Raw genomic sequence first — 25,083 nt, forward strand, 5'->3', positions numbered from 1 at the left:
AGAAAACAAACCTGATCTACCATGTTTCCCCGAAAATAAGACCTAGCTAGACAATCAGCTCTAATGCATCTTTTGGAGCAAAAATTAGTATAAGACCCAGTCTTATTTTACTATAATTTAAGATTGGGTATAATATAATATAATATAATATAATATAATATAATATAATACTGGGCCTTATATATTATAATATAAAATATAGTACTGGGTCTTATAATAAATTTTGCTCCAAAAGACATCTTAGAGCTCATGGTCCGGCTAGGTCTTATTTTCAGGGACACACGGTAGTTCTTGATATCCATATGATATCCTTACATAGTTCTAGACACAAGCGCTTTCCTCATTTAAGCTTTATCGTAACACTTTGAGGTACATGTAATCTGTGTCCTTTGTAAAGAAGAGGATAATGAGGCACTGAGGAGGTGGGTGCCTTGCCTATGGGCACACAGCCCGTGATTGGCAGGACACAGACTACTACACTTGCTGCTGCTTTAAACAGCAAGTCGCACTCTTGACCTTGGAGTTTGGCTTATATAGTTTGGTGTTGGTTAATTTTGTGTGTGTGACTAAGGCTATTCAACGATTTGGCTCCTTTTTTATGTTTGTTTTCCATCTTTGCAGGAGCCTCTAAAGGCTGATTCAGGGCTCCCACGTTATTGTCGTGTCACATGTCTAGTTCCCCTGACAATGACTTCAGGAAAATCACATGCTAGGGGTCGGGGGTCTGCAACTGGAAACCTTCCCAGCCATTGTGGTCGGCAACCAGCAGGCATCTTTTGTCGTCAGACCTCCACCAGAAGACATGTCAAAGCGAATTCCTGAGAGAGGTTTGCGATAGGAAAAGAAAGGACTTTTCTGAAAAGGAAACCAAGTTCTAAGATGCCTCCATTCAGTATGAAGAGATGAGAGGAAACACACAGTACCCCAGTCCCCACTGCTGTAGGTTATAAAACCATGAGATTAGGCTTCAGCAAGCATTGCGAAGAAATACACAAATAATGTCATTACCAAGACACTTAGAAGACAAGCACACTTAATGGAAATACCTCTTTCTTAACACCGAAAACCCTTCGTGTAGCAATTCAGGCGTCTACTTTAACTGAATTAAGCTGTGAGAGCCCTTTGGAGACCTTGCAGAGATCTTCTCTGCGTATCACATGATTTGAAACTGCAGCTAAGAAAATCCAGTGAAGTGGTATGACTCTCAGGAACCAAATACAAATGCACCAAAAACATGACTTTAGTTTTCTTTATCACCAGCTCTCCCTTTTCTGGGGTAGTAACAACTAATCTCAATCATACAGAGTTCCCTACCCTCTTTTCTCTGGGCCTCCAGTACATTCCAGGGGTGGGATGATGGTGGTGGGAATTCCATATTGCGGAGGCTTTGGGAAAGGGAACGTCTCTTCAATGTCATCTCCTCATGCTGACATCTCACACAGAGTAAAGGAGGTGTACATTGTAAAAGTGTCGGCTGAAACGGTCTCATCTGACTGTTGGTCGAATATCCACGCAATTTGTGCACAGGCTTGCTCCTAGTTTGTTGCCTCTCAGGTCCTCCCAATGTTACTCAAGGACAAACAGGTGCTATTTAGCAGCTCCTGACAAGTGCTAGAGACAGAAAACTCTGGGAGGTGGACAAAGGTCCTATCCGCCTGGACACAAGGTGCCATTTCTTCTCTTAGAAGCCGTTACTCCTAGGCTTGGAAATTCACATGCTTATTTGGGCTTTCAATGCCAACCCGAGGTCACAGCCTGGGAAACGGGTCACTCAGCCTTTTGTCTCTGACGCCTGTCCATGTAAGCACCACGCTTGACTTGATTCTCTCTCTAACCCAGCGGAGGGGGGACCCATAAGGTGATATTTCAAAATATTAACCTCCATGTTAATCACCTGATAACGAATCATCCTCATTACATTTATTCAGTTTACCAAGTGCTTTCACACAATTCATCTCTTTCACCCTTACAAGGACCCATTTTATACAAGTACAAATTATCACACCCACTTTATAGATGAGAAAACTGAGGACCAGAGTGGAGAAATGATTTTTTAATGCCCCACAGCTGGTAGGTGTCAGAGATGAGACAGGACCCAGGTTCACAGCCCAACGTTTCTGTGTCCAGGGAGTGTAATTGTTACTAGCCCCCAGAACAGACAGTAGACAAGGCAGTTGCTGATATAGAAGAATCTGAAGGACTCCCAAGCCCCCTTCCCTTATCTAGATCCCCCCTCACATTCCCAAGGATAGGGTTCCCTCCTTTTACTCTCCTTTAGTTTTTCCTGAGGGTTAAGGTTAAAGACGCTGGAGAATTGCCCCTATAAAGTATGCCATGAAGACAGGGCCTGGAAAATTTACTCCAAAAAAGTGAGTGCTAGAAGTGATGTGTAGAAGACACTGGCCCAGAGCAGGGTGTGGCCAGCTGAATGCCTGGGCCAGATCTGACTTTTGTCACTAGAAGCTGTGTGATTCTGGGCAAATTATCAAATCTCCTTATGCCTCAGTTTCCCCGTATATAAGGTGAAGATAAAACAGAGTCTGCCTCAGAAGGGTTATTGTGAAAATCAAATGAGGCCCCCATAAGTCCAGTACACATCTGACATAGGGAATATAGTTAACGTAATTGTGATAGCTACGAGTATGTACGATGTCAGAGGGGTAGATTGGGGTGGTTATCACTTTGTGAGGGGTGTAAGTGTCTGACTATTACATTGTTTTGCACACCTGAAGCTAATAAATTATTATAAATAGATAAATAAATGTCAAAAAAATCAAATGAGGCAAAATACGTCATCCTGTACGTGATGCAGAGAGAGAGAGTCAGTAAATGATTGCTGAATGCTAGTGTTGTTGAAAGGAGCTTGTAAAAACAGACACTAATATTTCACTGGGTTGTGAATGCTACAGAAAGACACCCTGACTGGGTTGTAAATCCCCTCTGATGCAACGCCCATCTGGGGACGCTTTGGGGAATAACCAGACATAGCCAGTTAGGAATGGAGGAGAATTCAGTGATGACGGGTAGAAGCCAGAGCTCCGTTTCCCAGTGAGAGCTGAGCACAGATGAACACCCATGAAGGAGCGTGACGTCACCCCGGAGAAGGAGGCCAGAGTTAAAAAGACAACTGAGAAAACAGGGCCGGCTTGGGCGTGTTCCTTCTGGAACTACCTGCCAGGCAAGGAGACGCGGCCACAGGTGGCCTAAAGGAGCTGCTCTGCTGAGCAGCGCATTCATCCAGCGTGGCCTTGGGCCAGGTGGAGATGGACTGTGACCTAAAAGACCTGACGGCCAAAGCCAGCATAGCTTTCAGCGTGGGGCTGGGGACCTGCCCTGGGGAACAGGTCAGAACAAGTTATGTGGAATGGAGGGGACCCGCATTTATGTGGGTGTCAGGAGGGGCTCAGGGCCAGGCGGACACAAGCGGAGGGCACATGTCTCCATATGTGCATCACACCTGGGTGTTTGTTTGAAAGGAAAGGGAGTCACCCAGCAGGCCCTGTGGGGGAGTGAGGTTTGAGGTTTTAGGAATTGTGTGGTTTGGGCTTCTTTCTCCCTAAGAAACCGGAATCTGAAAGAACTTCTCAGCTTATTGTTGAAAATCATCTTGACTTTAGAAGGATTAGAAGCTGAGACAGATGTTGGCAAATTTAAACTCACTGAAATGAGGTGGAAGGAATCATTATAGGCAGATGAGCTAATTTAGAAAAGAAGTGAAGACAAGCCTTGTTGGCGAGACACAGGGCTGGACAGTCCCTGTGGTCATTCTGACCTCCCGGTAAACCTTGACCTCTCTATTCCCTGAAAGGCCAGGACAGCAAGGCCGATGGCCCCTCGGAACACTCAAAAAATGTGTTAAATGAACGCACCCTCGACTAGTCACTAAAGCCTAAATACGTAAATGTCCCAAGAACTCCCTAGGCAGCTACTCATTTAGCTCTACATGGACAGTAAGTTTCTAAAATATTTTCATTTTAGCAGCATAATTTCATTTTTTTTCTTCTTTCTTCTACTTTAGTTTACTGTTTTATTGTGTCGTAAAGCATCATGCAATCCCATGGATATGCAGCAGCACAGGGAACAAAGAAGCAATTCTGCCAAGACGCAGGAGGGCAATATTAAGAATTGAGATCAATGTGACACTTTACAGTCTACAAAGTGCTTTGTGGCAATTCCAGTGTTTTCAGCTTTGAGGAGACTGAGTTGAGGGACACTGAGGTCTTCTTAGAGGTACAAAAATGACCATGAGAAAGGTATGTAGACGTGAAACCACAGAGCTACGTGTGAGTGTGTGTCCTCACCAAACCCTCACCCTGAAGTTTCCTACCCAGGTGAGTGGATGACTAAATTCTCCACCAATGGCTGCAGAAAAAAATAAAGAAAGGAGGAAGGGGAGAAGAAGCTCAACCTTCCACGTTTGTCACTAGCAGCTCTTTAAAAACAGGTGAGCTGGGACTCAGATCTCTCCTGTGTACTGAAGACTCAGACCAGGGCAGCTGCCAGACAGGTGCCATGCAAAGATGTGGTGATCAGGTGCCCTCTCAGCAGTGACTCTGAGTAAGGGTGAGTGAGACCATTGCCTGATCACCAGGGCCTTCAGCTGATGCCTTTGGGAAATAGTCTTTCTCTCTTCACACAGTGGGGAGAATTGATCAGTGTTTGCAAAGACCTTTCAATCCTTGTCGAAAGTGCTCGGCCAGATCTAATTATCTGGTGTGTCAGCTGTCACTCACTCCTCTCCCAGCACAGCATCTCTACCCTGGAAGATGGCACACGAGAGAGCTGCTCTGCTGGGGTTGGGGTCTGCCGTCACCACTGAGCCTCTGGCTACTGTGGCTGTTCACCTGGGTCTGTGTTTACTGCCCAGGTTGCAAACCTGTGCAGGGAGATGGTATCTCGTGTGGGGCGATGGTGACACTAGCTAGACCTGTACCCCACCCCGCCTCCTCCCACCCCATTAGGAGGCAGCTGCCTGTGGGTATAACTTGAGAAGCTCCTGAAAGGCCTCCCACAGTCAAACACAACTCCCCATTACTTCTCACAGGGGCTGGAAACCCCTTCATTAAAAGTCCACTCCTTTGGGCCTTAGATGTTTTTCCTAAGAGTGTAGGATGTTGTTGTGGAAAGAGAACAGGCTCAGGAGTGAGAACACCTGGTTCTGGTTCTGGGGTCCCTGCCTCGGTGTGATGCTGGCTGTGCTCTTTCTAGCCTGGTGACCTGGGGTGAACCCACTCTCTCCCTTCCTCATATTTTTTTCCATCTGAAATGGCGCCACTAATGCCGGACTCGCAGGGCTGCTTTGAGGATCAGGAGAGATGATGGATGTGAAAGCCACGCATTGCAGAAACGTCAGAAGCATTATTATTACTAAAACCCTAGTCCTGCAGGGCTAGCCAATCCCCAGTAGGGATTAGTTGCACGTTCTAGGCCCAGCAGGTATCTGGGGTGGGCGGAACAGAAGAGCCAGGGGATCACAGTGGGGGGAAAGACTCCACAAGAGGAAAAAGGAGGGACCCCTTACTGCTGGCAGAACTACTAAAGTTTTGGGGTGAGGAGGGGCTCAAGTTCTTTCCCGGTTCCCCAGATGGAGCTCCGTGGAGGTACCAGATGCCAGCCCAGCTCAGCCTGGGCGCCCTGCTCTTCTGTTGCCTAACGATGTGAAGACTGAGGGAGGCCCACTCAGTTAACGAACCAACGTGCAAAATAACCAAACGTGTATGGTTCTACGCAGACACATCACGCAGGTAATTGAAGCACAAAGGCCCAGTCTGGGCACAAGCAGCCCATATTCTTCAGACCAGAGTAATTGCTCTCTTTGTCAGAATTTCCTGGATAATCTCCTCCCCGTTGTTTGGCTGAAAGAACCAGTGGCCTCACATCTGGGAGCCTGCTTAGCAACATGATTGGGTCCTTAGAGATGAAAGGCACAGCGTAAGGTATTTTCCATAAACATGTTGGCACATGCATTAGTTATTGCAAGGGGGAAATGTGGGCGGATGATGTAGTAGACAAGATGTGAGAAGAGAGGAGACGGCTGGTGATGGAACGACAGAAGCTAAGGTTTCTTCTCCAGAATCTGCTGGGACCCAGGCTGTGTTCTGGGCAGTTTGCATTAAAAACCTCACTTCATCCTTAACAGAGTCCTATAAGACAGCATTTGGGAGTGGAAAAAACTTGAGTTCAGAATCCAAACGTCAGTGGATTTGACTCCCTACCCTGCCATTTGCTGTGTGACTAGCCAGTCAGACCTTCCGTTTCCTCGTCTGTTCAAAGGAAGTGATAAAGGTGGCCTCATAGTATGCTGGGAGAATTCAGGGTGGTCATGACTGTGAGGAACCTGGCAGCAGACGTGATAAATGGCGGCTCTCCTGTCACTCTTTTTTTTTTTTTTTTTTTTTAAAGATTTTATTGGAAGGGGAACAGGACTTTATTGGGGAACAGTGTGTATTTTTCCAGGATGTTTTCCAAGTTGTTGTCCTTTCAGTCTTAGTTGTGGAGGGCGCAGCTCAGCTCCAGGTCCAGTTGCCATTGCTAGTTGCAGGGGGCGCTGCCCACCATCCCTTGGGGGAAATCGAAACTGGCAACCTTGTGGTTGAGAGCCCACTGGCCCATGTGGGAATCGAACCGGCAGCCATCGGAGTTAGGAGCACGGAGCTCCAACCGCCTGAGCCACCGGGCTGGCCCTCTCCTGTCACTCTTTACAGATAAAGATGTGGAAGATGAAGAGGTTAGGACCTGCCCATGTCACACTGCTGGTCAGCAGCAGAGCTAGTTCCACCTCTCTCCAAAGGGCAGGGGGTTTGCTCGGAGGCAATTTAACTCACATCCTTCACAGCATCTACATGGTGGTTTGATGTGTGTCACCTCCTGTCGTTGCGTGCAGGCTCCTGGCGTGACCATACATTGTTTCTGTATCCTCAGTGCTTCTCAAACAGCACCTGGCATGCCATAGTTGCTCAGAAATGTCTGTTAAATGAATGTGACGATTAAGGAGAGCTTAGAATAGATCGATGGAGCTAAGTCTAAGGCACTGTTAATGGGTATCCATTGTGGGCCTGGTAATTTGGAGTTGAGACATAGGTTCTCTCCTGCCACATGAAAGTGGTTTTGTTACCCTGTGACAGGCCTGCAGGTCTAAGGAGCCTGGCTGAACCCCTGCCCCGCTCCAACTGTCTCTGAGAACAGGGAGTCCCCCGTCGTCAGCAGTTAAGAACTTGTCAAGACTGGCTGAAACCAGTTGAAACCAAGATGGCTGTCTAAATGACCTCCAAAAGATTTCTAAAGCTCATTAGCACATAATCTCCAGCTAAATAACACACCTATCAGCGCCATGGCAGTTGACAATCACCACAACAGCTGGAAGAGACCATAAAGGAAAAAAAAGGGGGGGAAATCCATGAATATTCCCCCTACCTATTTACCTAAACCTTCCTTCATTTCCACTAGCCTATTTAGGCCATCTCTGGACGGCTAAGGGGTGAGAGGTGGATCGGAGAGCTGTGCTCCTGCTTCTCCATTCTCTGGCCATTGAATAAAAGCTTGAGGTGTTAATGCTTTCAGTCTCAAATTGGCTTCACAACACCAAATGGGAAAAGAACCTGCTTAAGGTCTGCGAAATGGGGATTTTTGTGCCCCCAGGAGCAGTTTGAACGCTTTCCAATGTGGCGTTCATGATAGGAAGAGGGCCCCACGAAGCAGAATCCGTCAGAGGGAACAGATCACCTCAAACAGAAATGGCAGCAACTAGGGACCCCTAGGAAACTTGTGATGAAGAAACATTGGGAAGATCAAATACGGTCATGGACAGGAACATGCTCTGAACATGCTAAAGCCTCAGAAAATGAAAGGGTCCCCTGTTTAGATGAATAACAAAATCCTGGAACAATAGTTACTGGGTTCTTGTCCACTTGTCCCTGGGTTGGGGAGGGGAGGCAGGAAAAACAAAAGCCAGGACAGAATTGCAGTTAATGACATGACGAAAGACTGTGTGTTGAGAAGAATAACACCCGGAACAGTGCCCTCTCCCTGCCCCCAGCTTGGGTCTCAGGGCCACAGGAAAGCCGCCACCTGACCCTCAGAAGAACCAGAGGCACTTGACAGAATGCCCTCCAGTTAACTACAGCCGCTTCTGGCCTCCAGGCCAAGTCCACGTTTACTTCAAGCCACGATCTTTCTGCTTCAAGCCACCATCTTCCTGCTTTTTACTAAGCTGGAGGGCCCCTACACCCTGCATTCCACATCAGCCCAGCCTGCAGGGCCTGGCACGTGGGTGGTACCTGCCATATGCCTGTAGCTGTACCTGGAACAAACCGGAAGCTCCCCCCACATCCTTGGCTGAGCACTTCTGGGGGCGGGGGCTGAAGCTTGTGGTCCTTGCTGCCTCGAAGACAGGCTTAATAACGAGCTGTTGATTTGATGCCCTCCAGACAGAAGGCCAAGTCTGAGCCTCCAGGCCAAACATCAGTTCCTGCCTGTGACTTGGCTCAGCCCTCAGAGGCCTGGGCCCTGGCCTGCCGGGAGAAGTCACATGCTCCCAACAACTGCTGCAGGGCCCGCAGGGACCGGCTAATTAGGGTCTCACCCAGCCAGCTGCAACCTGCGATCAGGAGCTCCCAGCTGGCTTCCTATTAGTCCCTGTCCCTCTGAGACTCTGCCACCTCCCTCACAAATGGCATCTGACTGCCTCAATCTGCATAAACAAGAATTCTGTTATTCAAACAGCAGCAATTAACTGGAGGGTGTACTCTGTACAATGCCCTGTGCTCACAGCTGATGGTGGAGTTAGCAAAGACACGCATGTCCCCTGATGTCAGAGTCAAGAACCTAGTGGGGAGACGGCAGACGCCACAAGAGTCAAGTGTCAGCCTAAACAGAAATCCGTACACACGTAACCGGCTTCCTGGGAGACATCATTTATGAACCAGGCCTGGAAAGGAAGGTGAACAGGAAATGGAATAGGACACAGTGAGGTGCCATTTTACACGCTGTGATGGTTAATTTTATGTGTCAACTTGACTGGGCTAAGGGATGCTCAGATAGCTGGTAAAACATGATTTCTGGGTGTGTCTGTGAGAGTGTTTCTAGAAAAGACTAGCATTTGAATTGATAGACTAAGTAAAGAAGCCACCCTCACCGATGTGAGGAGGCATCATCCATTCCATGGAGGGCCCAACTAGAATGAGAAGGTGCAGGAAGGGTGAATTCACGCTCTTTGCTTGAGCTGGGAATCCATCCTCTCCCGCTCCGACATGGGCACTCCTGGGCTTTGAGACTCAGACAAGGACTCACACCGTCTTAAGGCCCAGGCCTAAGAACTTAAGGTTCTCAGGACTCCACACTTGGCCTGCATTACGTCACTGGTTTTCCTGCTTCTGCAGCTTACAGATGGCAGGTGGCAGGACTTCTCAGTCTCCATGACCATGTGAGCCAATTCCTATCATAAATGTCCTCTTATATATATCAATATCTATCTGGTTCTATTTCTTTGGAGAGTCCCGACTAACACACCCTTATTCAGGTGGCACAAATGAGGAAACCTGACACTGCCAAGTGCTGGAGAAGACTGGAACCGTAGATTCTCTTTACCTATTGGTGAGAGTCTATATTGGTCAACCACTTTGGAAAACAGTTGAACAGCCCTCAGAGGGACAGTCACATACTCGGTGACACAGCAATTCCACTTCCAGACATAGTCCAAAGAAAAACTTTCATGCATGTGTGAAACTGCACGTAGCAGGACTGTTCAGAAGTTCATCAACAGAAGACTGGATAAACAGACTGACACATACGCCATGGAGTATCACACAGCAGTCAAAATAAATGAGTTACAGTGACACAACAATATGGATGATGCTTGTCAGCTTAATATTCAGCAACAAAAATAAGTCTGAAAAGATTACATACAGCATGACATGCTCTTAAAGAAGGTAAAACACTTAAAGTTTACTAGGTACATTTTAGGAATACATACAGAAGAGATAACTACAGATAGATAATGTGAGATGATATAAAAAAGGAAATAAGAAAATGCACACAGGACTCAGGATGGTGGTTACTTTGGAGAAGGGAAGGAAGGGGGTTGTGATGGGGTCTGTCACAGAGCTGGCAATAAGCCATTGCTAAGGCCTTAGTTTCAGGTTGGATGGTGGTTATACAGGTGTTTTTTCATTACTATAAAATGTGATATATAACATAGGTAGGTAGCTAGGCAGGCAGGCAGGCAGGCAGGCAGGCAGGTAGATAGGTAGAACCATGCATGGACCAACAATAAAAATATATCATGAGCCAACGATTACGATTCAGCCAATTTTGTGTGCCTGAGGCCCATTAGAATCTTTTTTTAAGTGGTAGAGACTTTAAGCAGGGCTAATGGCATGAACTAAGGGGATGACTCTGGTGCGTACTGGGGAAAACGAAGGACAGACAGACTGGCTGACGCAGAGGGAGACCTAGGAGTACTCTGAATGCAAGGGCTCTCTACGCTTGCTCCAGGCCCTCGGCAGCAGGTCCAGTGGAGGAGCCTGGAACCACTGCAGCCATGCCCAGAGCCCCAAGGGCCCAGGCCTGCCCTCGTCTTCCTGATTCAGAGCGTCCAACAGCTTCGTCCCCGAGAGAACAAAGGCTGGGTGCGAGCAGGACAGGCTGGTGGCTGTGGTCCAGCACTTGCCATACAGTATGAAGAAGGGGATTTGCCTCCTAGTGCAGCAATTTGCCCGTCCCGTATTCGTACCTCGGAACTAGCGTACCTCTCGAACAGCATCAGTATTCTAGGGCTGGAGCAGAGCCCATCAGCTCTCAGACCCCGCCCAGGATCTAGAACAATGGCCTGGGATGAAGAAGGTGGGGCCTTGGATTCACCATCACTGGGCACTGTTCTGTCAGAGTCCTCGTCCTCCTGGTTGCCAGGCGCCCACCCTGATGACCTCAGGGACCCGCTCTGCTCTCCCAGCTCCGGCCACACTCCCCTGGTCCTGAAGTCTGACTGTTAACGCCCACGAGGACCCAGCCCCTGACCTCCGACGCCCCCAGGCCTCTGGCAAGGTCTGCAGCCAGAGCTGCCTTCCTCAGACTACTCTGCCTCAGAGTGTGCAAGCACCTGAGGAGCTCCACACCCCTCCCACCTCTACAAACATTGTAAACACCCCCGCCCAGCCTCACCTCCTCCCTACACTCTCATCAGAGTGGCATCCCTGCTCAGACCCAAGGCAAGCCCTCGGATCTGCCCTTGGCCACACCCTCTCCCAGAGTCTTGCTCCAGCAGCCTTTCCCTCCATCTTCAACCCTGTATCTTCAATCTCACTCCATGGACGTCTTCCCACCACTCAGCTTTGTTACACATGGTTAAGTCATGACCAACCTAAGAAAGAAACTTCCCATGACCCTCCATAGCTATCATCCAATCTCTCCTTCCCTTTTCATTCAAGTTTCTTAAAAGAAAAGCCTCCACTCACTGTCTCCACTTTGGTTTTCCCTTCTTCATTACTCAACGACTTGCATTCTGAATTGTATTCCACCCACCACCCACTCCCAACTCCCTGAAACGGTTCTAAGTTCTCCAGGGTCCTTTTAACTGCCGAAATATAATAATAGAGCATTTTCTTCAGGTCTTGTCTTTCCAGCAGTCTCCTTTGTGAAACTCACTACCCCACTGGTTTCCATGGTCTCTCTTGGACTCCCTCTTACCTTTTGGACTGTTCTTCTTGGACCCCTTCTTTCATTTGCCCCTAAACGTTGAAGGCTGTGTCTTTGGCCCACTCCTCTTCCCCGCTACTCAATCTCCTTAGATAATTTCACTGGTAGTTGATTCAACCACCAAATATTCACCGATGACTCTCAAATCTGTGTCTACAGAGGAGCTGCTCCTTCTAACATCCAGCTTCCTGTTAGTCACCACCATCTGGGTGACCTGCAATCATCCTAAGCTCTCATGTCAAAAACAGAATTCGTCATCTTCCCTGAAAACTTGGGTTTCCTCTTCTGTTTCCTCACTCAATGGACACCACCATCATCCCATCCAATCTGGGATTCACTCTTGATTTCTGCCTCCCCCTTTCCTCCCCCCATTACTGAATCAACCACCAAGTCCTGCTGATTTTACTTCCTAAACACTTCTTCTCTCCATCCTACCATCACCCTAATTTGGGCCATAGCATCTCTGGTTATTCTACTGAAGTGGCCTCCTTACCTCTTTGTCCTTCTCAGTTTCATCCTCCCTCTGTACCGGAGGGTTGTTCCTATAGCCCAGGCTCTGGCCACACCACTCGTATGCCCCAGTCTGCTCTAGGATATAGGTCTAGTTTCTGCGCAAGACATAGAGGTCCCCAGTGGTCTTCCCGTTCTCACTGCTCCCTTCTTCCTGCCCTGCCTTCCTCCAAAGCGGAGCTGCTCATCACAACTGCCCACCCCATCCCACACACTTATCTCTTGCCAGTCCTGGGCTGTGCCCCCGACGCCACCCCCACCCCCGGGGGTGCTTCCCTACGCTTCCTTGCCCCTCACAACCTGGACAACTGCTACTCATCCTCTAGGCCTCAGTTCAGGCCCACGTCCTTCAGGGCACCCAGCCTGGCTCACCACGTGGGGGGGTCCCCGACCCTAATCCCTGGATGACTCTCCAACACCATACTTTTCACATTACATTATATTTGCTTTGCATGTGTCTATTTCCCTCACTAGATTGGGCCAGAGGCTACGTTTTATTCATCTTTCTATACGGGTCCCCACCATAAGACCCAGTTCAGTCAGTACTGCTGGATAGAAAAATGAATGACCTCGTGAAGCCCTTTCCAGCTCTGAGGCTTTTTTTGTTTCTTGTTAGCTGACTTTAGAAATTGCTAAACTTTGAACTTCAAAGGAAGCAGGAGAGAAGCAAAGAAGGTGGAGGAATGATGCATAAACCGAATCCATGCCCTGTAATTCTCTTAAGGAGCTTTCATTCTAAGCGGCGTGTGGTGTGCAAAGTGCTCCTTTCCTTCAAAGGAGAACAGGGGAATAAACACCAAGTTCAGCTACTGGCCCTCCCATACAATTTTAGGAATCGGATTTTAATTCCTTCGGCTTCTTTTTCCCATGTGCTGAATGAAAGTAGCGTTTCCATTTTGGATGTATTTATTGAGCAGGCATTTCTCATGCTTATGCGGTTCCATAGCTCACATCATGTGTGGCATTACACTTCAATATGTCAGAAAGCAAAACACAAAAAGCATAAAGGAAAACAGAACTACATATTCTAGCAGTGGAGCAAAGATACATTTATGGCTCTTGAAAAACTGACTCTTTCATCAGATAAGATAGATGTGTTTGAGTAAATAAATCTACAACAAAATTCTATAAAATATATATTAAAAGGAAAACAAGAGAATGGGAGAAATATGTCACCGATACAACTGCAAAGAGCTATAAATAAAATTATTTAAATTGGTAGAACCGCATGATGTATAGGCCTAAACGCCCCTCCAAGAAGCGGCATTTAGGATGTGTCAAGGTGGTTTACTCAGGAGTCACTGTCATAGCCCCAGGAAGCCACAGGGTGGCCTGGAGAGGGCCTCAGGGCAGTACCGAGTCAGAGTCCACACATCCAAGTGGCTTCATGAGCCTGTGTCTATCCCTTCCTAGGTGAAATGGATATAATTATACCTACTTTGCAGGATTCTTATGAGGCTAAATTAGAGGGCTTGTCACCATAGTCAGCATTCAAGAAAGATTACTATTATTATTATTATTATCATCATCATCATCATAGGGTAAAAATGTACAGCATTACTGGCAATTAAAGATACAGAAATTACGACAATTTCAAGGTAACATGGCACATCTATTAAGGTCACAAAAAGATATTCAAATTCAAAGGCTTGAACAAGAACATGCATAGCAGCTTTATCCATAATTTCCAAGTCCTGGAAAGAACCGAGGTGTCTATCAGTAGATAAACATATTATCATATATTCAGGTGATGGAATACTCTGCACTACAAAGAATGACTCATGGAGATGCAATAACATGGATGAACCACGGAATCATCATGCTGAGGGAGGGAAAGAACTCTATATGTGAAAAACTGGCAAGCAAAACTAGTAGATCTGGGCCGGCCCGGTGATTCAGGCGGTTAGAGCTCCATGCTCCTAACTCCTAAGGCTGCTGGTTCGATTCCCACATGGGCCAGTGGGCTCTCAACCACAAGGTTGCCAGTTCAATTCCTCGAGTCCCGAAAGGGATGGTGGGCTCCGTCCCCTGCAACTAAGATTGAACACGGCACCTTGAGCTGAGCTGCCACTGAGCTCCCGGATGGCTCAGTTGGTTGGAGCGCATCCTCTCAACCACAAGATTGCCAGTTCGATTCCTTGAGTCCCGCAAGGGATGGTGGGCTGCGCCCCCTGCAACTAACAAGGGCAACTGGACCTGGAGCTGAGCTGTGCCCTCCACAACTAAGATTGAAAGGACAACAACTTGAAGCTGAACGGCACCCTCCAATCTAGGATTGAAAGGACAACAACTTGACTTGGAAAAAAAGGAAAAAGTCCTGGAAGTACACACTGCTTTCCAATGAAGTCCTGTTCCCCTTCCCCAATAAAATATTTAAAAAACACACACACAAAAAAAAAACTGGATCTTTGGAACGTGTTCATTTGTGAACACATTCTCCTTGGTGAATACTGTCCATGGTTAATCACACATTTTCAGGAAACGTGTTCAGTATTTCCCTGCATCAGGCCCAGGGGAATCGGCAATGGAAACGGTTCAGGGCCAGCGCAGGGAATCTCAGTCTTGTGAGGTGGACATGGACTTGTAAGTAGACGGTGACAAAGCAGTGAGGACAGTATTATAAGAGGCGCGAAGAGGACATTATCCAGATTCGCTGATGAAATTTTTGGAAGGCACTTAAATAATGTGAACTGAGTTGATTTTTCTGTATTCGGCACTTGGCATGTGTCATCTCATTTTATCTTTAAAATGGCCCCATGAGCAAAGCATTCCTTTTCTCATTTTACAAATGTGGAAACAGAGACTACGGTGTTTCCCCAAAAATAAGACCGGGTCTTACATTAACTTTTGCTCCAAAAGACGCATTAGGGTTTATGTTCAGGGGATGTCATCCTGAAAAATCGTGCCCGGGCTTATTTTCCAGTTAGGTCTTATTTTGGGGAAACACGGTAAGATTACTAGAGTAATTTGACCAGTGTGACACAGGTAATAGAGACAGTTTTTCTTAGAGAGTAAGCAGCATTCTTTTCGGTTTTATCTTTTAGACTATTTTCAAATTGATCCGATTTTCAAATGAAAACTTTTTATTACAGCAAAAATGGCAAATCTTCCATTTTATAGCAGAAGAATTAGTCACCTATTTGTTCTAGGTTCTGAAGAAGCAGAATGCTTACAATCTGGGCAAAGGGTGAATTTTAATTAATTGATTTTTTTTTCCTGTTTGAATCTCACAGCTTATAAATAACATTAGCAGTGCCTTGGATTTACTTTTGTGGCCTCCAGGAGAACTTGGGCTTCGTGTGACCTCCTGGGAGCCAATCTTATTAATCAGAATTGTCGAGTGACAAGACAAGGCTCAGAGGACAGGGGCACATCCTGGGGAGCTCTGCTTGGCACCTATGAACTGGCACAGGTATGAGTCTGCAGCCCATCTTTCCTCAGCCTGCCCTCATTACTGTGGGCAGCTGCTGGCCCTGGGAAGAGGGTACACAGGGGAAGTAGAGGGGATAAGAAGGCAGAGAGAGGGCGGGTGTCATAGGGGGCTAGACACAACTCCAGTGTGAGCGTTAGCTTCGGGTTTAGGTCAAGTACAGCTCCAAAATGAAGACTCAGGGACCTGGGTTCTGCCACCTCATCTCCAGTGTGTGACCTCCGCGGTCACGGTGGAAGAAGGAAGAAGGACATGAACAGTCACTCGGGGGTGATGCCCAGGCCCGGAAGTGGCATGTATCACTTCCAGCTGCCTTCTGTTAGCCAGAATGCAATTGGATTGCCCTGATCTGACCGTAAACAAGGCTGAGAAACATGGTCGTCTTGGGTACCAAAGAAGACCAAAGGGCGTGGCGAGCATCCTGCCAGCTCTTCCCACTTCTGCCCTGAGCGCCACCCTATTCTAAATGGCACCCCGTCCGAACCCCACACACCTAATCCCCCTTACCTTGGTTTTGTTCTGTTTTTCTTTTCTGTAACCCTTATTTGTAACATGTTAGAGATATTTATCACGTTATTGTCAGTCTCCCACAACTAACATAAGCTCCTCTGCCAGGTTAGAGATTTTGTCTGTTTTGTTCCCAACCCAAAAGAGCACCGTCTTTGTAGAAATCTCCTGGTGCTTACTAAGGGTCGGCACGCTTCCCACGGCTTCTCTTTCCTTCTCCATCCTTCCCCCATCACCAGCCTGCCAGTGGTCTATTGGTCCTTCAAAATTCAGCCATGACTCTCCTACCCTCCTGCAGAACTGACTGTGCCCTTCTTGGTGACACAGTCATGCCTTGTGCCAAATTCTACTGTGCACTTATCCCACATATCACAGTTATGAATTTCTGTGTCTTCTCTGTGAAGCAATGAGGTCCCTCAAGACCTGGCCAGATTTAAGACTTCATGGTGCCAGCTGAATGAATGAATGAATGAATGAATGAATACCTGAGTAGGCCAACCTATCTTTCACAACTTGGACAGTTTTTAAAATGCATGAAATTTGAATATGGACTGGGTAGTAGATATTAAAATTGTTAGGTGTGATAATGGCATCAGAATTAAGCAATGTACAGGTATATATGTCAGTAAGAAATACATCCTGAATTACTTACAGGTGAACTACGAAGATGTCTGAGATTTGCCTTAAAATAAAATTAAAATAAAGTGTGTTGGGGAAGGAGGATAAATCAAACAAAATGGAAAAATGTTAATAACTGTTGAAGCTGGGTGATGAGTATGTAGATGTTCATTATACTGTATCCTCTACCCTGGTGTGTGTTTCAAATTTCTGCAATAAAAATTAAAAGCAAATGAAGTGATAAGGCCATCTGTACTCTGCCCCTCCCTCAGCCCAGGTCCAGATGTAACACACCTCACCTTTCTGGTTCTGACCGAAAGCCATCCGTGTCAGGAAAATATAGATGTGTAGTGATTAAAACCTGAAACCAGGAAGGCCAGCTTACACAACTTGTCCCACTTCCCAGGCTGTGTGTCCCCACCCACTAAGGAATGAGGACAGATGTGTTCATACACCAGAAGGACGAATTGCCAAGTTTATCACCAAACATTCTTCTAGAGCATCAGGTCTGGCAAGAGGTCTTGAAAAACCACTAAATTCAACCCCCTCGTGAAAGGAATCCACGAATCAAAGTTTGAATGACTTTCCCATGTTCATACACTGACATAGCAGCAGCAACAGCAGAGATAAAACCTGGCATCCCTTAAACCAGCTTCCCTCACCCAGCCTCTGAGCTATTTGTGAAGAGTATCTATGTGTTCCACATCTTTCCAATACTTTCCCTCATTTGCTACACTCATCAGAAAGGCAGGTCTGGAAAATGAACCTGTATGCGCTCGTTAGCTGGAAAAATATTTGTATAATAATTGAATGTGGCTCAGACATGCAATAAAACTTACTAAAATTCATCAAGGTAAAATTCAGAATCCCGTGGAGATCCATGAGTTTACGGAGCTGTGGTAGAAGGATCATTTGTGAGCGAGATGCATCCCCTGGAAAAGCAGATTCAGCTTCCTCCTTCTCTGCCTCCTCCCCGCAGGCCAGGTGAGACTGACCTAGTCATCAGGTGTGTTTTAATTAGAGCACTCAGCATTGTTCTACTATAAACAGTTACCATTTATTGACTGTCAACTCTCTCCAGGCACTTGGTATTTATCATCTGATGCTCTCAACAATCTACAAAGAATTACTATCCTTATCTACAGAAAAGCAGAACAAGGCTCAGAGACTGTGAGTAGCCTGCCGAAGACCATGCCCCTAATAAGTGACTGACCCAGGGTTTGAACCACGTCTGTCTAATTCACAGCTTATCCTCTTTCCACTCTCCCAAGCTGGGTTTGAACCATCTGAATGACTTGGGCTGAATTAGGATTATTCCTAAAGGAGCCAGACACAACTGTCACCCTGAAACAAAACGGTGGACAGTGAAAGGTGGAACGGTCTATCTTCTCAGCTCTCTGGGCCAGGTGTCTGACAGAAGCCCTGCACTTCATAGATTCAGGGGCCACTCCAGGGTCCTGTGGGAATAGAAAGGCCATTCCCGCCAGCTGGCTCATTCATGGCGTGATTCCACATTCACTTTCCAAGTTAAGCTGTGCCAATCTGACTCCCGACCTCAATTGCCATAAATTCTTCTCACCTGTACCTTTCACCAGCTCAGGAAAGAGGATCTGGGAAAAGGAGAGAGAAAGAGGTCGACAATCTATCACTCCCCACCCCCCAAGAATGTCTTCCTGTTTTGCCTTTCCAGCTCTCCTGAGCCTGCTTCTTGATTAGCATCCCCTCCCCACCTTCTCTCCAGCCTGACATACAGAAAGACACACATGCACGTACACACACACACACACACACACACACAGTGTGCCATATTTCCCAGACCTGTTTTACAAACGAGAGACCAGAGCCCAAGCAGACTTCTAGTTTACTCAGTGTCCTCTGTTAAGTGCCTCCAGAGACCATATTTGGCTCCTAAAAAAGAATCACATAGAAATAAAGGATAAAGAAAAACACATGTCCACACAAAAATCTATACACGAATGTTCAGACAACATTATCCATAATAGCCACAAGGTGGAAACAACCCAAGTGTCCATCAGCTGATGAATGGGTGAACAGTACGTGGTCTATCCATGCAGTGGAATATCACTCAGCCATAAAAAGGAATGAAGTACAGACACACACTTCCACATGAACGAACCCTCAAAAACATTATGCTGAGTGAAAGAAGTCAGACACAAGGCCACGTGTTGTATGATTCTATTTATATAAAATGGCCAGAATAGGCAAATCTACAGAGACGGTAGGTAACTAGAGGTTGCCTACTGAACGGAATGGAGTATTACTGCAAAAGGGTGTGGGCTTTCTTTTCGGAGTGATGAGAATGTTCTAAAATTAACTGTAGTGATGAATTGCAATATTATTTGAACATAGTAACAGTCATTGAACTGTGCACTTTAAATGGGTTGATTGTATAGTATGAATTATATCACAATAAAGTTGTTACCCAATTTAACAAACAAATAATTTCCTGGACTTCTAAAAAGACTGCCTAGCTCCTTGCAGTTTCTCCAGCACAGTTCACTTTAAGAAGCCTCAAGAAACATGGGACGCTAACATCCATGAAACTGGCTATCTTTAGACCATCCTGGAATCAGCCAGATCAGGGAACACATTGACATGGCAACACAGAAGAATCCATCACAGGTGACAAGACCCAAGACAGGTACCAGAGAGACATCAGCGCCAGGCTAACTCTGTCCCCTCCCAGTTGTGAAATGGGCAGGTCCCTGAAGTCAAAGCCCCATCTGCTAAATGGAGAGAGAAGTAATGGAGAGAGGGTGTGGTGCAAATTAAATGACCTCCATGCAAATACTGTGTATTCAAAACTGTGGCTGTGACAATAATTATTGTACCATCCAAAGGGAGGACCTGGACAGTCAAACTGGGCTTACTAGAGGAAAGCATCGTGTACGCTTCTAAGCCATTTGCTTCAGCGTTCCAAGCCTCCTGGAGATTCTCCAGGGTTCACCCCAAAAGTGAGCAGGGTCTATCCTCCTCCCGTATGAGACTCAGAGCAGCACAGTCCAGCTGGCAGATTTGCACATGTCACGCCAATCCATTACACATGTGGCCTTGCCTAAGTCCTTTCCCTGTGTTACTCATGTTTTTAATCAACTGTGCACTGAATCTGTATTGAAAGCAAGATGCTGGGCTGGGTTCCACACAAGGTACAAAAGGGGGAAGTTGAGTCTCTACTCTCAAGGAACTCATAGCAATTCTGGGGAATAGGCAGAGCTGTTATTTGCATGCCCATTTTATAGATGAAGAAACTGAGGCCAGGAGAGGCTAACTGACCTGCCCAAGGTCTCATAGCTATTAGAGGTGCTAGCAATGCTGAAACTAATGCCTAATGGGGCCTGAACACCGGCTTCATGTTTTCTTCTGCTGGCTCTGTGTTCTTTCTTTACGATACCGGAGTGTGAGTTTAGGACTCTCAGTGGTACCTACTTGCCTCACAAATGACCAAGCACTGAGAACACTCATCAGAACCCGCTCTGTAATTTGCAGGGACCAGTGCAACATGAAAATATAGGACCCCTGACTCCAAAAATCATTAAGAATTTCAAGATGGTAACAGCAGAGAGTAAGCCAAGCTCAGGGTTCTTCTAAGCACAGATCCCTGTCAAACAGCACGGGTCACACTCCCTGAAGCCAGCTCCACCCCTTGTTCCTGTCACAAAAATAAATACCCAGCTAGAGCAGCCATATCTCTGAGCAGCTCCACTCTCCAGCTCCCAACAAGAAGAAGTTCTCCTGCCAGGCTTTGGGCTTGCCTGACCCCAACATCCAGCCGCCTACCCTGTGGAAATGTATCTCATGGGCCAGCTGACCCAGCATCCCTCAGCACTTCCGACTTTGCAGATGTGCAATCTCTTGGCTGACACTGTAGTCGCCTTCTTTGCATGAGAAACCTAGTCTCTCTTGCCAGGGTTCATCAGCAGTGACACACAGATCCATTAACACCCCCCGGGCACTGAGAAAGGGAAATAGCTGCTCAAAGCTGGAGTGCTCCTTGGCAGGGGTGTCGTAGCTCCATTTGTCTTCTGCAACTGCTTTCTCCTCAGCTTGTCGTGTGGAACACAAGACACTGCACAGACAACAAGCTAATCTTTCTTTTCATCCAGAATGCTAGTCTTATTTTTTCTGAATAGTTGGTGCATAGGAACTGCAGACAAGCCAGAAACTACTAGAATTTTAAGAATCAGAAAGATAATTTGGTATTAATTAGGCATCCGGCACAGGCAGAAGTGTATTAATCAATGAATTAGCTATGAGACTTCGTCGGGTCATATTTCCTCTGTTAATGCTTGAATTGTGCCCCCTAAAAAAGAGTATGTGGAAGTCCTAACCCCTGTAGCCCAGACTGTGATGTTATTTGGAAATAAGGTTGTTACAAATGCAATTAAGGTCATACTGAAGCATGACATGGGTGTTGGACTGGATTGTCTCTGGGGTCCCTTCCATCTCTACATTTCTCTGACACTAACCTGATTACAGTCCCAACTTGTCCCCAGAAATAAAGTCCCTCGCTCAAATCAAATCCAGTTCTTTCTGTTGTTCCTTCATTCAGTGAGGTTTCTAGACATCAGTAATCTGGGACAACATGCTCTGAAATTTCTGTTGATCAAGAGAAGTCTTAAATATCCCTTCAGTCTCACAGGAACAAAGGGCAGCCATCACAATCCCCATCTGACACAGATGGAAAATGAGGCTCAGGGAAATTGACAACTCGCCCAAAGATACAGAACCATGAATGGAAGGAGGGCCCCGCGTCACCAAGCACTGGGGGAAATGCCAGGATATCAGCCATGTGCCCAGGGGCCAGAGCTGCCCTACCTACCAGAGTGCCCCGCCCCCTACAAGAGGAAAGGGGCAGGATTCCCAAATGATTTGAAACGCCACCTGCCTCAGGTGTCACCTCCAGTTCTGACACCTGTTTCTTCTTTCACCAGAAAGGTCAAGCCTACACCAGCACTGCATCTTTAAAAGTTGCACCCAAAAAAGTTGCGGAATGTTCTAGCACAGCCAGGACATTAACTTCTTTTTAGCAGGATTTCAGCATTTAGTTTCAGTCACGAGTCAGAAGCCCCATAAAGAAGGAACAAGCAGCTTGCAAGATGTTTTAGGAGCTTGACAATGATTCTGTGGCAGATAGTCCCTGGTTTACATTATTAAAATATGCCAACTCCCCATACCCTCTGGCCATAAACTGGTGCTCTGGCTGGGTATGGCCTGGGCCCCCGTCCAAACAGGAAAGCAGCAGCACCCACAACATAGTGACGTTAACATTTAATAGACGTGTCAGCTGTTCACCTTTGCCCAATAGCTCCCCCAACCCTGACAAGAGCAGCCTAAAGAAAGTCAGTCTGAAGCAAGCTCCTCCACGGCCATTCTTCTCCAGTGCAGTAAAGGCTATGTATGGCCAATGGGTCTGCAGACAGCCTCCCAACTGCCCCACGGCCTTTGGGGAGCAGGCCTGCTCTTCTGGAGTATGCTTTACAGACCTGAGCATCTAACACTCACCTGGCCCAGTGGACGTTAACACTTTACAGTTTATACCTGCCTGCAATACGCAGGCGCACAGACCATCCAGGAACCTGGGAAGCAAAGCCTGCTGTCCCAGAAGGCAGGGCAACATTTATAATGATTCCAACTTCACCTGCCTGAGGTATAAAATGTGCTCATGTTCCTCTTGCTTTTCAGATTAGCTCATCTCTCGCAAAGATATCTCAGGGTCCTCCTTCACAAATAACCCCAAGACACACCCCAACCCCAACGGATGCTCTCTCCAACGTCATTCGAGGACCCATTGCTGTGGCCACTGCCACAGAGTGTCACTGTTGAGAAAAGGTGGCCCAACCAGCCTGGAGTGGTTCCCCGGAGTTCAAGACCAGTGGTCTGAGCCACATTACAGTGCTTCCGGGCGATACTGACCCCTGCGGTGTCTCCCTGAGCTCTCTGGCTGCCTCGGCCTGGGCCCGGGACCCCACTGCCAGGCCCTTGGGTCACAGAGCGCTGCCCAGTGACCAGCCTTCCTGAGGGGTTCCCAGTCTCGGCCCACCCTGTGTCCAGAACTTCCCCCGCCCTCTCCAGCCTGGACCAGGAACTGCAGCAGGCCTCCCTTTCTCATTTGGAAGCCCCCACCCCCATCATGGCCAGCTCCGACTCCCCTGCAAGCAGATGCAGGCTGTGTTCAGACAGATGCGGGTGAGGAGTGGGCTTACCTGGGACCATCCCGAAGGCAGAATGAGGGCACTGTGAGAAAGATGCCAGCATGGAAGGAGTGTAACACTCAGAGCTGGCCAGGATGGGAACCTGTGGCCAGCGAGTGAGGAGCTAGCTGACGGACCGCCTGTGGGAAGTGGTGCTTCGTCTGCTCCAGCTTTGCCCTCCATGTTTGGCCCACCTGCTCCAATCAGCCACCTAGGGAAACATTTCCCACATTTAAGGTTCTGGTTCCCTGGCCTATTTCTTCTAAAACTCTCTTCCACTCCAGGGTCCCCAGGGGCCAGCTCACTCCCTTGAACCCTGAGCACCCCCTCCCTGAGACTCCTGGAACCTCTCCTCCCCCTGGATTATCACCCCCACCCGCCCTCCCCCACTGCAAGAGAAACTCTCCTCCCCTCTCCTCCCATCGGGTATGCAGCTGAGTGTGAGATGGGCGCCATGCCCCCAGGCCGCAGAAGTGCACTGCAGTGCCAGGCAGTTCTGGTCCTGCCTCTGGAGTAGCCTCTCCCGCCCCTCCCAGGGTCACTCAGATTTCATATTCCTTTGGGGTTCAGCTTTCCCCACTCACCCAGACTCACCGACTTCTCAAGGGTTCCAGGTCTTTTGAGTCCATGTCTAGAGTTGCAAATGGGTTTCTGGGGTCATCTGAGAAGCCTGTGATCCTGGGGGCTTCCTTCAGAGTGTCCATCCTGGGTCTCGCCTCAGATTCCTCTTCCCCTCAAGTTGTGCTGGTGGCCAATCAGGTTGTGCCAGTAACACTAAGGTGACCAGGAGATGGCGCTGCTGGGCCAGAGTCCTACCTTCTTATATGTAAATTAAGTTCCATTGGGGCAAAGGAAGGGAAGGAGACTGGGAGCTAGGGGACATATGGGTTCCAATCAAGGCCAGCTCTGACTGCTACAGTCCTTCGCCTCAAGCCGGTATCTCTTTCTCACAGTGCTCTCCTTCTGCCTTCCGGATGGTCCCAGGTAAGTCCACTTCTCTCCCAGAAGATGAGCCCCATCTGTCTGAACACAGCCTGCATCACCTTGCAGGTAAGTCCAGCCTGGCATCCTTCCCACCTCTTCCCAGCCAGGCTTCTGGGAGCCACGAGCCCTGTGTAAAACAAGGACATCCACGTCTACCTGGCCAGCTTGTGGTGCGGATTAGAGAGAATGATGCAGAGTGCTTGGTACCATGATGGTTTCCAGGCGTTGGAACTTCAGCAGGCTGCCTCAGAATCCCCTGGGAATCATTTTATCAAATAGATTCCCACAACCCACTGCTAGAGATTCTGGGGTCTCAGCTCCCACTCCCCACACAAGAACACAGGATGTGGCTGGGCCAAAAAGGAACACCCATGGAGCCATAGGTAGGGGAGTCACACCACTATATTCTCACTGGCGGTGTCCGCCTCTCTGCAATCCGCTCATGCTAGCTCAGCCACCATCTTCTTGCTAGCCCCCATTTTCTGCTAGCGTAGCCACAGCAGTTATATTAGAGGCCAGTGTCTCACTGGTTACAGCAGACGGCCAACTAGCCACAGCTGATGGCCATCCAATCACAAGGTACTACCTGAGCCAGCACCTTTCCACGTGAGGCCGGGAGCCTGGAAACTGCACTCCTGGCTCTGTCCCCACAATGTGCTTTGTATTTCACATAAAGTGTGTCTTTTTAAAATAACCGTGCCAGGGACTAATTATCAGCCCATTTTCCTGTTTACATATGATAAAGCTGAGCCTCAAACAGCTGAAGTAGCTTGCTCCAGGTCCCACAGCTGACAAGGGGCAGAACCAGAACTCAAACCCCAGGTGTCCCTAGTTCTTGTCATTATTGTCTTGGCTCTGCCTCCTCCCACAGGGTGTCAGGGACCATGTCCCATTCATCTGGGGTCCTCATCAGCCAGCATTGCTCCTGATTCACAAACAGTAGGGATCCATAACCGTTGGTCCCTGTCTCCCTGGACCACACCTCTTCCCATCACACCAGGCCTTCTCTGGGCTGGGTGAGAGGCAGAGAGCTAGGAGCATTTGAAGCTGGGTAAACCGTGTGCCTTGGGAAGTGAATGGAGGGAACGAGCACGTTGCCTCTTAAGGAACATATTAGCCTTGCTCAGAGTG

General features: G+C 47.7%; 1 protein-coding gene across 2 annotated transcripts in view; it reads right to left on the reverse strand.

Annotated features, from left to right (window-relative positions):
* The window catches only part of MBOAT2 (membrane bound glycerophospholipid O-acyltransferase 2), a 175,491-nt gene extending 151,810 nt beyond the window's left edge, over positions 1 to 23,681 (reverse strand). The window contains exons 1-2 of one of the 2 annotated variants that reach the window (XM_019755958.2): positions 23,553 to 23,681; positions 22,981 to 23,179 (exon numbers count right to left, since the gene is read on the reverse strand). In XM_019755958.2, coding sequence (XP_019611517.2) covers positions 22,981 to 23,151 — 171 coding nt within the window. In that variant the 5' untranslated portion in view covers positions 23,152 to 23,179; positions 23,553 to 23,681. Of the gene's footprint in view, positions 1 to 22,980; positions 23,180 to 23,552 lie in introns of those variants that run through there. The other variant, XM_074331662.1, reaches the window with a different exon arrangement.
* Between the last annotated feature and the right edge of the window lie 1,402 nt (positions 23,682 to 25,083).

This window comes from Rhinolophus sinicus, linkage group LG05, assembly GCF_036562045.2.
Source record: "Rhinolophus sinicus isolate RSC01 linkage group LG05, ASM3656204v1, whole genome shotgun sequence".
In the NCBI taxonomy this organism is placed as follows: Eukaryota; Metazoa; Chordata; class Mammalia; order Chiroptera; family Rhinolophidae; genus Rhinolophus; species Rhinolophus sinicus.